At 43.0% G+C, this 16,264-nt stretch overlaps 1 protein-coding gene across 1 annotated transcript in view; it reads right to left on the bottom strand.

Annotated features, from left to right (window-relative positions):
* Positions 1-14,642, bottom strand: part of LOC123978480 (E3 ubiquitin-protein ligase HECW1) — a 121,205-nt gene extending 106,563 nt beyond the window's left edge. Inside the window, exons 1-2 of the mRNA XM_046061711.1 lie at positions 14,592-14,642; positions 11,200-11,371 (exon numbers count right to left, since the gene is read on the bottom strand). Coding sequence (XP_045917667.1) covers positions 11,200-11,371; positions 14,592-14,642 — 223 coding nt within the window. The remainder of the gene's footprint in view (positions 1-11,199; positions 11,372-14,591) is intronic.
* Positions 14,643-16,264: the final 1,622 nt, after the last annotated feature.

The following is a 16,264-nucleotide window of genomic DNA, read 5'->3' as shown; positions in this document are numbered from 1 at the left end:
GAAAAACCTCACCTCTGATAGTGGGCGGGTGTGTGCGTGAGACGAGAGCATCATGGTTACCACCCATAGAGCACCTTGCGTTGATTCCAGGAGCGCTTGTGTGCTTGTCTGTTGAGAGCGACCCCGCAGATCCAAGCCGTCTGAAAAATCCTTTACATATAAACCCCGTCACAGCCATTCACAAGAAATTTATTTATAACGTGCCAAAACCTTTAACATACAGACGACCTCCCCCCCACCACCCATACAAAGCAGTCTTTCTTTTTTAATAATTTCATATCCATAACAGCAGCAAGGAGTATGGTTTTTACAAAACATATAGGCCTAAAATTTCTCAACGCCACTGGCTGAGATTTAAAAATAGCAAGTAGGCTTGATCCCTACTTTTGAACTAGGCTACTGTTTTTCTGCACATGTAGCCTATTTAGGCTATAAGAGCAATAGCCTATTCAGTGATTTTATAAAACGTTGCTTAGCCTAACACTGTCACACCTAACACACTCTCTCCCCATGAGTCCAAGCATCACTGGCAGTAGTGGCCGGAGTTTATTTCCATGAGTTTCAGTTGCTGTGCTGCTTCAGCAGATGCTTCAATAAATTCAATCTAGAATTGTTCGCGGTTGAAAGCTTTTTACTGGTCGCACAAAAATGACAGCGGACAATGTTCTTTGCATCTTAAAGGTCTTTTCACACAGGAAGCAACAGTCCGCCTGCGTAGCCTGGCTCCGTCTCTACAGCAAGCGTTCCTCTTCCGCCACCACACACACACTACACATGCGCACTGACGACCCAGGATTAGGGTTAGAATTTTGGATTTATTTACGCACTTTAAAAACACTTCTTACAAGTTTATTTACAGCAATAAACGTTGAAATGTATATTATAATAGGCTGTATTTTAAGTTATTGGGAGAAAACTGGTAGTTCTATGTAAAATCAGACGTTGAGCACCCCCATATTGCCAAAATGACATGATCCTTGTTTCGCTGCGAAGCTTCGACTGTGAGATTGACAGTCGAATCAGGCTCCGCCCATCGAAGCATCGAATCTTCGACTATTGGGGGTCAGCCCTAGAATAGACTTTAAAATTTTATTAATTACTTTTAAGCTCTTCCTGGCCTCTCATATCTCTGACTGTTTTGTCCCATCCGCACCAGCACGTACCTTGAGATCCTCGGGCAGAGGTCTTTTGTCTGTTCCAGAGTCTTGACTGAAAACTAAAGGGGACAGAGCTTTTGAAATCTGAAGACTAGGTTTGGCCCGAATGTCATTTTCTGAGCTTCAAAGCTGTCGATAGTAGCAGCTGCACTCAAGAGGTCCCGTTATGCCGATTGTTTAAATGTGTGTTGATAAGCAGGCTGTCATTTCAGGAGCTACAGCTATGTATTTCATAGATAGAAGCAGAACAGCAGATGGATTAATGCGCAAGAATTTCTGCCAAGTGAGGGAGGATCGGATGGGGGAGAGATAACGGTGGGCATGGGTGCGTAAGTCTGTCTGTATGTGAAAACGTGAGATAGAGAGAAAAAGAGAGAGCACTCCATTTATTTATTCTCATAGCTAGGCTAACTAAGTGATTCAAACCGTTTTTAACTTGGTTATGGCAAGGCTAGCAGACCCAAGTACAGGACTAAGGAAGGGAGGAGTTACATAAAAGAGGAATATTTATTGCAGGGTTAAAGGGATCGGATAGTGAGCAGGTGAAGAGCGAGGCAGAGTGAAAATAGATGCGTGCCGAACTGGGTTGGTGGCTTCTGTACAGAGCAGGGGGAACCGCAGCTGAGAGTCCAGAGTGAGAGAGTCTGATCCAGGCAGATCCAGAGCAGAATCCGGGAATAGTTTAGCCAGGCGGAGGTCCAGGAGTAGAACAGACAGGACGAGTCCTATTTCCAGTAGTGAAACTAAAACACGTTATTATGCATAATTGACTTTTAACTTTTATTATAGCGTTCTTCTTCTACAATCGGCCTAATATAAGGATTTAAATGTGTTCATTATGTCGTTGTTTGTTTGTTGTAGCCTGCAGTTTAATGATTAATTTTAAAATTTAGGAAATTTGACTATTTTGATCTGTAATGAAATTAAGCAATTGTGAAATTAATAAAGGCCATAACTGCCACACTGCTGTTGTCATCACTCAGTTTAAAGTGCTCCCACACAGCTGAGGACTTTTGTTTTCCCTTTGATGTGAACTGGTGCGTTACATTCACTGCTATGGGTGGAGGTCAGGCGCATGAAAAAAAAAACACCTCAATATTCGAATCTTAAAATTGAAAATTGAATGTGTACCAAATGATCAAATATTCAAATATTCGAATATTCGGGTCCAGTCCTACTGAAGTCCCTACTTTTATAGAAGAGCCTTTCCTGATTTTAGCTGATTTTAATTATTAATTTATTTTTCTTTTAGCTGTATTTTCATTTCTTAAGTTTCTTCCTGCTTTTATTGTGTATCTTGATATCTGTTTATGGGTTTTGCTATTGTAAAGGCACTTTGTAACACGGTTTTGAAAAGTGCTCTATAAATAAAGATTGTTATATTATTATATAATAACAGTTATTTTTATTATGAATTTAAGAAATATCTCTTCAGCTATCTTGTGAGGGACTCCAGCAGTGGTCCTCTATAACTAACAAAGGAAGTGGGAATTCAAATGTGTAGACACAATGGTTTTCACAATGTGACACACATATGCAAATACTTAAGAGCACAGGCACACACAAAAACTATACAAACTCATGTTTCACAGCCTTGCTCAAATCCCCACAGTCCTTATTAGTCATGTAGTACAATGTTAGTATCATGGGCCTGACTAGCTACATTACTAGACATGCATAGTAATATCCCCAGCTGTCCTTTTTACTTGCTCTGACACAATTAACCACCATAACAGTGTTCAGCACAACTTGATTATTAATTCAGCACACATGTAGAGCCGGCAGAATAGGAGAGACTGGGAATACCTGCTGTAAATGAAATGATCCAGTACCATGGCTAATGATCTCCTGACCACCCTGCAGCATGTTGCTCACCTCAGGATGGGAAACCATCGCTATGATCTAATCCTCGCTGTCTTCATCAACCCTTGGCTCTGCGGTTGCTCTACTTTCCACTTCAGTGAAAGCTAGTATGCACTTTATGTTTCATGAAAAAGCTCCTGAAAACATACAGTTATTACAGATTGACATATATTACTGCTAAGACCCCAACAGCCAATGGTGTCTTTTAACCTGAATTGATTCTCCTGAGATGATTGAATCAGATCATGGTAGTGTGATTATGGATTAGAAAACATTTGAATTCATAGAACGCTGAATATCTTTAAATTCCTTGTACAGCTCTACTGGTTGCCTGTCATCTCCAGAAAGTCATTGCGCTCTGGCAAAAATAGTCCCACACATAACCCCCATTAAAATACAATGTGTCATTTAACCACTGAGAACTAATGACCAGATGAGATATGATGTGTTAGTTAATGAGCCTTAAAAGATGCTGGTAGCTGGCTGATTTTTTTTGACAGATACTTTCTCAAAACAATGGCACTACATAAAGTTAGAGACCTTTTATGTTATAATGAGAAGTTTTGAGAATGTTTTTGCTTCATTAGGAAACTGTGGTGGAACAGGACTGCGAAAACGTTAAACACAGGACTGTATAGGGAGTCATATCACTATTAAATTCAAACAGGAGGTAGCCTGATCATAAGCGTTTCTCAGGCATGTGATTGGCAAAGGACAAAAAAGCAGGAAAATATACTGAGACCCCCCCACACCACGATCAAACTGGTGGCGGCTCTGTTATAGCATATGGATGGTAAAGCAGCACCCATGATAATAAGTTATTTGGTGGAATCAAAGACAAGTGTCTCATACACTGCTCTATCACCACCTCTCTATAATAAAAAATAATTAGAATTATAACATCAACCATGACATGACAATAACTAATTTGAATTAAATTTGAATTAAATTCATCATTCAAAGGACATCTACGTGACAGGTGCTGTTATAAGAGCAGTGGAGTTACAGTGCAATGTTTTGCATAGCGAGTGAGTGGACGAGCGAATGAGAGAGAGCAAGCGGCAGAAAGTGACGCTGAAAGCGTAGGTCACTGTGTGTCCGTTATTAAAAGTCTGTCTGCTGTTTCCACAACTGCTGGAAAATGAAAGCGGTTAGCGCTAGCTAACATCTCCCTGTGCTTCAGACTCCGGTCTGAAGGCTGAGCAGGACTGGACAGGGTGGAGTCACGTGACCACAAACGCAGTGTTTCAAGGGGAAAGTAGCATGAACACACCCACAATATTAACAGGATTAAAATGGGGAAATTACGTTGGGTTAGAGGCTCTGAATTTTGGTTTTGATTACTTTTCAATTACTTGTCCAGCCCTAATATATATATATTTCTAAACTTCAACAGCTAAATGTGCAACATAATTAAGTCTATAACTAAATACTATAACTACTAACTTTTAAATTAGTTCAGTTGAAGTTAACAGATTATTTTTAATGAATAAGAGACAGCAGCAAAGGTCGTTGCCTGTTTAAGACCTCGTGGCCTAACAGTTAAATCCATAACAGCAGCAATGAGTACGGTTTTTACAAAACATATAGGCCTAAAATTTCTCAATGCCACTGGCTGAGATAAAAAAAATTAAGTAAGTAAGCTAAATCCCGACTTTGGAACATGTCTATTTAGGCTATAAGAGCAGTATTCAATGATTTTCTGAACGTTGCTTAGCCACGATTCCAAGCACCACTGGCAGTAGCAGCTGGAATTTATGTATACAAGTTTCACATTACTGTTCTGCTTCAGCAGATGCTTCAACAAATTTAATCTAGAATTGTTTGCGGTTCAAAGCTTTTTGCTGGTCGTACAAAGTTTACAACGGCAGTGTTCTTTGCATCTAAAGGCCTTTTCACATGGGAAGTGATTTACGCACCTCGTAATTCATTTTCAATGAGAGGCGAGCCTGTAGGAAGTAAGGCACGGGTATTGCGACAGGCGTAGCGACAAGTCCAAGTCTGGCTTTCAGAAAGACTTGTTAAGACAAGTTAAAGATGCATTCATACACTTTATACTTCATCACTCATCCAACATACAGCTGGATCCCCTCTCTGCACAGGGTAACAGTGAACTGCAAATCAATACAAATTCTATACGTGCAGCACTGGATGATGAAAGCACAAAGTGTGCATGTGAGGCTCTTCTGTAACTGGACTCTGATGTCTCAACCGGAACATACAAGGTTTTGGAGAGACTCTTCTGCTGTTCAGTTTCTGTATTAAATTGGTAAAATGACAGCAGGGCTGCAACTATGCTTATTTACATAATCAAATTTTAAAGATCATTTTCTTGCTGGTTTTGGCCACCAAACACTTAAAACCCCAAATCTATTTATTTAACTATCATATTAGACAAAGTGGCAAATCTTTTCACTTGAGTAGCTGGAACCTGTGAATGTTTATAGAATATATATAGAGTAGCTGAAGTGCTAATTCGTTTGTGATTCATATGAATTAAACCAACCATTTATTGAACATTTGTTATTTTGTTACTGAGGAAAATGAGAAAACCAAGATAGGTTTCTGATGCTCCCGATAAAAAAGAACTTCTGCGTTCAGAGGAGGATCACAGTCTCAAAAAGAAAGTGATGGATGGATGAGGACTGAGACGGAGAAGGACTGAGGGCAGACACGATGTCCTGTTACTGCTCTTGGACAGGTTGTATTTGTAAAATATTTACAGTACGCTATGTAGCTGTTACAGTTACCTAAATAATGGATTACTGTTTAGGAACTATGGACATTTCTGAATGTCATGAGCAAACACCGACAGTGTTTGTGTAATGACTCTCACTGCCAGAAGGGGAGAGTAAACCGCAGGTTTAACTTGATTCTGTGGACTCGTCAAAAAGAAAAACAGTAAGATGGAGGGACTTTGTGTTAGAGATGTTTGATGATGTGACGTGATATGATGTTTTCAGGATGCTTTCTATTGCTCCTCTGTAAAAGCTGACAAGAACTTGGCACGGGAATTTGGAATTCTTAGGCCCTGATAAAATAGAAAGTGTTTTGCAGGTTTGAAAATGCGAGGTGCACAGCGCTGCTTTTTTGGGTTGAATTTGGAAAAGAGCAGTGCGCTGTATTTTTTTTATGTTGCTAGGGAACCACCAAATCAGCTGTCCTGTCAGTCTAATCAAAGATTATAGTGCCAGCGCTCTGTAATCTTTGGTTTACTGCTAAGTAAGAACTGTGATATTAGCATAAACTCACAGGTCTGTGTTTTTTGTTGCTAAAAACATCTGCTTTAAAATAAAATAGACAAACGGAGGGAGCTTGTTCTGGCATTGATGATGGTGAGAGGTGTGCAAACACGCAGTACACAGGGAAATGGAGATCCGTGTGGGTACATGAGACCCTCAGAAAGAGGAGACACTGCTGGTGGTAGTTCTACTAGCTGGTCCAGGAGCCTCGTCTTAATGATGGTTGGTTCAAGTCTTATTTTAGGATGAGTCTTTGGACAATCCAAGCAACTGGAAACTTCCATCAACACAACTGAGGGCCCGTCTCTACATTCATTCGATTGGACAATGGAATGGTGCTTTTCTGCTCAGAGTTGAATTTTTTTTCAACTTCGAGAGTGAGATGTTGAAAATAGTAATAACATCAACAGGCACAGGTTTTTAGCACACGACCAGGGATGTTATCTGGCCCAGCTGATTTACTCGTATTCACTCTCAGCAGGACTCTCCTCACATCTGCTGTGGATACTGACAGTGGCCGGTCCTCTGGAGGTGGAGTAGACTTTACAACTGATTCCTTGTTGAGGAGATCAAAGCGAATAAACATAAAAGGTGTTTAGTTCATCTGGTAATGTGGCCTCACACATGATGGGGGAGCTCCTGCTTTTGTAGCCTGTGATGTTTTTGATGGCCTGCCACATATCTTTGGTGTTGTTGGTGTTGAGGTCTCTCTCCAGTCTCTGGTGATGTCTCCGCTTTGCCTCCTTGATGCCAGCTTTCAGTCTCGCTTTGGCGGTGCTGTAAGCTTCTTTATCACCCAACCGAAAAGCAGCTGTTTTGGCTCTGGATAGAGCCCCCACCTCTCCATTCATCCAGGCCTTCTGATTGGGGAACGATTTTATCGTCTAATAGTGTGTTCACACTGAAAGCAAATCCAGCATTTCGTGTGGCTTGATTACATATAAAGACAATGCAAATTTGCTCGCGTGTGGAAGATGCGTATGTTCACCGGCTTGTGTGAGTACAAATTTTTCAACTTGAGCAAGAAATTCGCTTGGCGCTATGTTGCGAATGCCTATAAGCATTGAGATTGTCTGGACGTCGCCGACGGCTTCAGAGCGTTTTTTGGAGAGAACCAGGCAGAGCGGGGGAGTGACATGCTGCTGGCCGACAGAGAGCTGCTAAACTATGTGGAAGTGTAGAAGAAAGAGCAGCGCTGCAGCTTTTGGACAAATAAACCCCCAGAGTCAGACTGGATTATGCTCTGACAACTACGCCGTTTACCCGCAGGAGGAGCTCAGAGAAAACTGCTTTTATTAAATTAGCTTTTTACTTTAGTTTTTGGGATTACAACGTTGATTTATCTTCACTGGGGCTTCTCAGCAGCCAGCTTCCGTGAATTTCCGGTTCCACTGTTGTTAGCGCCGGTTGGCACCCAGAGATCTGTTGGACTACTACTTCATATTTTTTTTTAAAACTCCTCCAAAAACGACAGTCACAAGTATAAAACAAGTAAGGAGTCTGTTTAAACAAGTCACTTAACTACACTAAAGACACAAACAGGAAATGAGAGGCTGCACATCTACAACTATACCTGAAGCAGCCGCAGCTGCAGCCGGAGGCTCCGTTAGTAAAATCAACTGATGGAACGCAGCGATCGATCAGTGAGAAGTGATGTTAAAAGCAAATAAAAATGTACAGAGAAGTGTTAAATGATACCAGAAGATGAAACCAACGGAAAGCCAAGCTTGTGCTGATAAACTTGCCGTGACGAACATGCCTGAGACCACAGCCGAAGGTGAGCGGCTGTTAAAATCAGCATGGACTTGGCGCTGCAGGTGTTTTTTTATACAGTTTATGGTGCAGGCACATAAGGGGAAAAAAGGCATGCTCTTCTCTTTCTTTCGGTGTGTTGCTTGCGTGTTTCGCTGCCAGCAAAACCATACAAATAGTATTTTTTTTGCCGTGATCTGGTTACAAAACGTATCGATTGAAATACTGGTTTGACTGGAGACTTTTTGATTCTACTCGATACTGGGCTTGGTTTTTGGTCGATACCATAGAGGTATCCAGTAGCGATACCCATCCCTATTGGGCACTGACAGTATCGACTACTAAATTTTTGGTATTGTGACATCCCTACCAAAATGATCCATCCAGTACCACACCATCCTATCATATAAGCACTTCACCAAATCTTACAATAGTTTACTAGTGAAAACAGGCTGTCTTACTCTTTATCTACTGTGTGACCAAAAGGGAAGCCTTGAAAAGCGCTACAGTAATTAGTCTATTAAATAAATTAGTCAGTCAAGAAAAATAAATATTTGCAACAATTTGATCACTGATGATCACTGACTGATCATTTCAGTCATGTTTCAAGCAAAAATGCCAAACATTTGCTGGTTCAATTTTTGGTTCAGTGCGTGCTGGAAAAAAAAGCTATTTGAAGATGTCAGATGGAGCTGTGGGATATTTGAGATAGGCATTTTTATTTTTTTACAGGTTTTTGACATATCACACACTCAAAGATTAAGGTACACAAATAAAAGCCTTAGTCCAGGGGTTCTTAACCTTTCTGGCAGTCCGACCCCTTTTTGAGGTTGAAAATATTTTGCGAGAGGCGCCTTTTTTAAATTGTTTTCTATTGGCAGTGAGCGTTTTGCGGGCTGTTTATGCGCCCTGGGCACTTCGCGTTTTGGCAGCTGATTCATAAAAAAACGCTGCGCTTTGCTCTTTTCTAAATTCAACCAAAAAAAGGCATTGCTGTGCACCTCGCGTTTTCGAACCTGTAAAGCACTTTCTGTCTGTCTCACAGCGGTTGGCATTACTGCCACCTGCTGGATTAAACAGTGCAAAATATTTAGTCCGTATTTAGTCCACCCAAAGTGATTCCATTTACAACGATGGTCTGTCTAGTTATTTTTAAGTTATTGTTTTTCTATGTTTGTATAGTATTGTATTTTCTATAGTAGGGGGGTCCCGACCCCCAGGTTAAGAACCACTGCCCTAGTCTATAAGAATCTCATCTCCCTTCAGAAGTGCCTGGTTTTATAACATGATTTCTGTTTGGTGAATGTCACAGGTACAGTGACTTATGTCTTTCAACAATGAGATCTCTCTGATGCTTTGAAAGCTCTCTGCAGACCATGGATTTTGCTCGGAGATGCAACTAAGAAAATATCAGGAAAATCCTACTAGAACAGCTGAACTTTATTTGTGATTAACAGAGTCACTTTAAATGATGGCAGGTGTGTAATGACTTCTAGTTAACCTGAGTTTGAATGTGATTGGTTAATTCTGAACACAGCCACATCCTCAGTTATAAGAGGGTGTGCACACTTGTGCAACCAGGTTATTGTAAGTTTTTTATTTTTCATTTTACCCCCTCAAAGATTTCAATTTGTTTTTCAATTGAATTGTTCACATTATAGGTCACATTAAAGGTGGAAAAAGTTCTGACATGATTTATCTTTGTCTCATTATTTTACATCATAAGAACCTGCTATTTTAACAGAGGTGTGTAGACTTTTTCTATCGACTGTAAGTAGATCTTTCACTACAACCCTCTGTTTGGTCATGATTGAAACTCAGTTATTAGCACAGAACAACAGTGTTTGGTCCCCATTTGTCTGACCAGAGCCAGTGTAGCAGTCACTCAGGAAATAATCTGTATCAAATTGCTGCTCATTTTAATTTTCACAATGCACAGCGAAAGGCAGCACAAAAGCCAAAACTTGCTATTTTACATATAACGTAACCAGTGACAAAGGTCAACCCCAGTTTGGATTGATAATGGGAGATAAATTCCAATTTGCTTACACGTACAGCACATAAGTAAAGATGCTCTGGTACTAGGCCTTTAGTATTGTCCTAAGACTAGTAGGCTATTCCTCATAGACTACATGAGTTCACCTGTGCAGCAAAGCACTGCAGAGCTTCATTCCTTTAAGAGGCTTAAAGGACAAGACCATCCTTACACCAACAGAAACCATAAAATCACAGTTTCTCTGCATATATGGGTCAGAATCATCCTTAGCTGGAACCAAACAAGGATATGCATATTTATGAGTGTGTTAAAAATAACTACAGGGAAATCACTGGCATCCAGAGGTGGAGTGGAATAAAATAAAAAACACCAAAACCAAATTACCATCCTTACTGTCCAGAAAACAATAAAACAAATAATAATTTTCTCACCTTCTTGACAACCATCATCATTTTTCTTTTCATTCTTTTTTTTATTATAAGCTACTGATTTACATAACCCCAAAACAAAGGGGAAAACAAAAGGAAAACGCATCCATCGTGTGTTGCTCCAGTATTTAACGTTAAGAGGATTTTGAGGATGGGAATCCCCACACAAACAGGGAGGGGGAAGCCTCTCCTTAATGCATCCCAAATCAAGAGCAACTAGGACGAAGGTCTATGGCCTGACATCTCCAGCGCCGATCCAAAACGCCAAACACCATTCCCGAAAATGAATTACTTTAATATTGCCTTGATTACTGACAATTATGAAACATCTGCATGAAAGATGACTCAAGATTTTCTCAGACTCGTTGATTCGGCACACGTCCAAGAGCTCACAAAAACTCAATTTAGCATTTTTTACTTGATATAACGCCAACTTTTAGGAATGATGTTTGCAAAAGTAGAAAAATAGCCTACGTTAAGCTACACGAGAACGGTGTTGGACCGTAAGGTGACCCACCGCTAACAACCGTTTCACTTGCTTGGGAGAATGTGTGCTTCATACTGAAGACAGAAACACAGACAAGGTTTTAAGTACCTGCCTGTTTCTTCCCATTTAACGTTAACCAGCGGGTGTTTAACACAGCTCAGGAACCGTTTCCCTCACACGGGAGATAACGACATATATATTATGCGGGCTGCGCTGGGCCGCTGGGTGATGATGGGCACCATCACGTTACACAGCAACAATGGAGACGACCTACCTGGGATAAAATAACCTGCCGGTGGATCATTCTCCAAAGGTAAGGACGAGAACTGGATCTTGTACACGCCTGCTAGTTTCCTCCGAGCTCCATGTCGACGGTAAAATGCAGGAGGGACACAAACAAACAGCGTAACGTTACCGAGTAAAGGGCCGATGACACACGAGAGAGCCTTCAGTCACATCCTTTCTTCTTTCTCTGGACCAAAGTCAAGCTGGCCAAAATACAGCATGCATTTCCGGCCTCAGCCTAACATGGCCAGTTTAAAACCGTGACCTGTGAAGTTGATTTTTTATATAAATACATTGTCTATTACTAACAGCTGTCAAAGAAAAAGTTTGCTTCATTTGAAATGCTGTTACTCTATGAATGTAGGCGATTACAAGTTAAATTATGCTTTTCTTTTGAAGGATCCATTTCCGGTAACATGTGTCGTATCTTGCTTGACAAAGCTGGGTACCAGTGCCTCACAGCCAATCAGAAAACGCGCTATTCTCCTCGCGTGCGCTGCCTCTGCCACCGTACACATAGGGCCTTTCTCATTTCCCACATTTGTGCCTCGTTGATCTCAACTCCTGGTATCGCGTCTTAGTCCCTCCCACCCGAGATGCGAGCTGGAGGAGGCGAGGAGGCACACATTTGGGTTAATGAGAAAGGCCCATAAACCTTTTGAGACAGCCTATGACATCAACATGTAGTCCACACCACTCTCTCCTCCCGTGCACTGCAGCTGATGTGAGGAGGCAGGAAGTAGCCTACTGCTCTCTTCAGCGCGTAGCAGGAGGTAAATACTACAGAATATTGTCCACCAGGTTTTTGGTGTTAATTACTTAAAGAAAATACTCTTTCATGTGACAGATATTACTTGAGAATCAGAATCAGCTTTATTGCCAGGTATATGATTGGCCTACACATATGAGGAAATTGACTCCGGATTGTACAATGCTCAGGATGTGCTCACTTAAACAATAACACAAAAAATCAAACACAGGTTACAGTATAGAGAACACATACACAAAACAGACAGATTGAGACAATAGTGCAAAGGATGCAGGAGTAAATTATTATTACCATTATTGTTATTATTATGTACATGTCGGAGGTGGATGTGATAAACAGGTGCACATACACATACAAACATACATGTACACAGTGTGAGTGCAAAGAATGCTGGAATAAATAAGTATTATGTGCGGTGTTATGTACATTAGGTGGATTTGGTATACAGTATACAATATAACAGTATGAACAGCTCTGAAATAGAGAATGATGAATAAATAATAAGCGGTAGTCAGTAAACAGGTGGCTGATTAGAGACAGAGTTACTGGGTTATTGCACAGCAATTGTTCCTGAAACAGTGAGTCAGAAATCAGCTGTTCATCAGAGTGATGGCTTGTGAGAAGAAACTGTTCCTGAGTCTATTGGTTTTGGCGTACAGTGCTCTGTAGCGCCTTCCAGAGGGGAGAAGCTCGAACAGGTTGTGTCCGGGGTGAGATCAAGAGGGTCCAATTGCAGACCTCCACTGTCAGGTCACTTCCGCTGCAGACCTCGTCTGTCAGGCTGGTCAGGACAGGAAATACACGCAACAAATACAAAATAAAAGCGTACGATTTGACAGGAAACGCATTCAAAAATTATGAAGTTTAATCACGTAGACACTTATAGGGGAAGGGATTTTGTCATTGATTTAGATTGAATTATTTAGTCAACATTGTAACAGGAAACTAGCAGGCTAATTCCTTAAACATAGCATATTTATTTGAGCCTATTCTAATTAGCACTAACATGCCATTGTAGCAACAAAGCCCACTGTATATTGCTTCAGTCATTCAACTAGTAACAGTATCTTTTTTTACAGGCACTATTTATTTATTCTGTCAAAATAGGACGTTAACTCCGTCAATACAGCCAGCCACATCCATTCACAGAAAAATATATCGTCATTGATTAAGAGTGAAACTCAGCCTCCCTTCCAGGCTTCTTAAAAACACATACACACACACACACAGAAACACACACACACACACACACACACACACACTTCTCATTCATAATTTCCCTTTGAAGAGTAATATATACTATGGCATATTACTGCTATCAGCTGAATTTAATTGGAAAACATTGTGGGAACTGGACTACAATTTGAGTTTCGCGGGGGTCTGTAGTATAACGAACGTTGCCGGCGAAGATTAATGAATAAATAAATAATACAAGCCTGGACAGACACAGAGACAGAAACTTCATTGATCACTACGTGGTCAACACTTTCTCTCACAAACAGCAGCACACTACTTGCCCCAGATGTCTGCGATACTGCAACAAAGTTTATGTTTCAAAAGCCTGAAATAAACCAACAAAGACTACTGCTCAAGGAGATTAATCATGGTGTAATGACATGTGGTGCGCAGCATAGTTCATTTGGAAAACATGTTTATTTTAGAATGTTTATCTTATTAATGTAAATAATAATTTCAATGAAAATACATATATGATTAAAAATAATGGTTGTAGGTAAATGAATTAGTGACCCCCACAGATGCATGATTTTACTGCTTCCATAAGAGTTCAGAACCTACTTATGGACTGTAACTAGAACCCTGCTGGACAAAATGGACTACAGCTTGTGGACTATCAAACTGTAATATCTGTAAAAATGAACACACATGCAATACATGTAGCCCACTTATATATACTTTTACTTTTACTTTATTCACTGTATACACACAGATTACACAGTTAGAAAAGGAGTTGGCAGAAGTGACTCATTAGCATTATGCAAAACATTTTTTTAAAAGTCTGAATGCATGGGTCTTGGCATGTTCCATCAAAATATCCACTATTAATATTTGTACATCTAAACCATGCAAATAAGGATATGCCAACATTGGCTGTGGTGAGGAGTAGTTCCCCTTCGAGGGAACTCGAACTGCGTCGGTTATGACATTATGGGAACGCCTCTAGGCGTAGCAGGTCTGAACGTGAATGAAATCACTCCAATCCTATTGGCTTGTTGCTAGAACGGTAAGGTGTGACGGAATAACCGGAGGAGTATAAAGCACACCTGTACACACTCATCATTAGCTTTTTTCTATTCAGCAGGCGCTCTGTATGTTGTTTGAAGAAAGCTCCAGTCCTACAAGCAGTGTGTCTTACCTGAAGAAGAAGTCTACCAGCATGTCCGGCAACCAGATGTACAGAAGGTGTGTTTTTTTCTTGCCCTCAGTACATCACGGATGGAGATTCTCATGAGATGTGTGTCTCATGTTTGGGGATGGAGCACGCCCGGGCAGCTCTCGAGGGGGCTGCCTGCGCTCGTTGCGAAGCCCTTTCCGTGCGGGTACTGAGGTACAGCATGGCTCTCTCTTTTCCGAGGATGGCCGGATGTGTTTACCCTGTGGCGCGGGCCCTGCGGCCACTGAGGCGGCCCAGCGGCTTCACTCATGGGGTTCACAGCGTGATCTGTCGGAGGATTTCGGGACGGCTGAGGCTTTTTCCCGACCTTCATCCGCTGGCTCCGACGTTTCCTTTCCTCGTTCGGGAGCCCGTTCTCGGCTTCTCCCGCTCGCGGTTTGGATCCGGAGACGCTGCAGCAATCCGACTCCGAGGAGGCGGACGTGCTCAGCGTAGTGGACGATGACTTCCGGGTGTCGGGGCGGCGTCATCTGGCGGCGCCCGACTGTGACGTGCTGCTGGAGGTGGTGACTAGCACAACATCAACTGGCCACAGGAGGAGCAGACACCACAGGCTAGTGGTAAGCTTGATGAAAGGTTTCTTAAGAACCACGCGCGACCTCCACGCCGGTCTCTGCCATTCTTTCCTGATTTACATGATGAACTGAGTAATGATGGGGCAGACCCTTCTCTGCACGGCTTTCCACACCCCGATCACTGAACTACAGTAATGTGATGGGGGTTAGGGACCGTGGTTATGGGAGGATGCCTCGGGTGGAGGATGCGCTTGCGAGCTATCTCTCTCCTCGACTTGCGTCCTCCCTGGAGAAGCCGGCGTTACCCTCCAAGCCATGTCGCACCACATCTACGCTCGTGGGGAAGGCGTACATGGCAGCGGGTCAGGCAGGTGCGAGTTTGCACACCATGGCGGTGCTTCAAGCCTACCAAGCCGACCTGCTACAGGAGATGGTTCAGAGGGGGGGTCCCTCTGAGGAAGATCTGGCGGAGCTTCGCAGAACCACGAAGCGTTAGACGCAGGGCGAAGCGTTCCGCCAGTACCTCCCTCGCCGGTCTGGACCCAAGACAGCTGAGGCTGCCAGGCGTAGGTCCCTTCCCTCTACGAGCTCCTACGGAGAGGAGAGGAAGCAGAGTGTCGCTTCTCGGGGGCCCCCCCGAGGAGCTGGGGCAGCGAGACGGCGCTCTCATCCTCAGCCGTCTGAGAGATGCGATCTGAGGACCGTCATCCAGTCCCGACGGAGCTCAGGGAAGACCGGGGTAGGGGAGTCTTTCTCCCCTCCCGCACCCCCCCACCCCCCCCGGAGGCCGACCGAGGTCCCCTACGCCGTGGCAACAGGTGATGTTATCCCGCCGTTTACACGTTCAGGACGCATCTGCCACCATCGAGTCCACGCCGTACTGCCTGCCCTGAGGGTCTGCAGTCAGGCGGTGCCCCGACTCACTCACCGTGGATCTTCGGCGGCTCCCCCCTGCCGTTCTGGGGCTTCAGGGGTCCACCAGAAGATCACACGAGACACCGACCACCAGCCCCGAGGGGCTGGTTCCGTTGGCAGACTTTGCAGAGGCTTGGCGGAGCCTGACGAACATTTCTCCGTGGGTCCTGCGCACTGCCATAGATGGGTATTGACTACAGTTCAAAACCCGCCCTCCAAATTCAACAGAACAGAGGGGGTGGTTTGGACTGTGGTCCGCCCGGAGCAAGGTCCGGTGTTGGGACAGGAAGTTCGTACTCTGCTGAGGAAAGGGGCCGTGGAACGTGTCTCCCCCCAGACAGAGACGCCGGTTCTACAGCCGTTACTTCATAGTCCCCCAAGAAGGACGGAGGGCTGCGTGCCCTATTTTTGGATCTGCGGGTTCTAACCGGTCTCTGAGGAG

This window comes from Micropterus dolomieu, linkage group LG01 (genome assembly GCF_021292245.1).
Source record: "Micropterus dolomieu isolate WLL.071019.BEF.003 ecotype Adirondacks linkage group LG01, ASM2129224v1, whole genome shotgun sequence".
Classification (NCBI taxonomy): domain Eukaryota; kingdom Metazoa; phylum Chordata; class Actinopteri; order Centrarchiformes; family Centrarchidae; genus Micropterus; species Micropterus dolomieu.
This window is presented reverse-complemented; position numbering and strand designations above follow the sequence as displayed.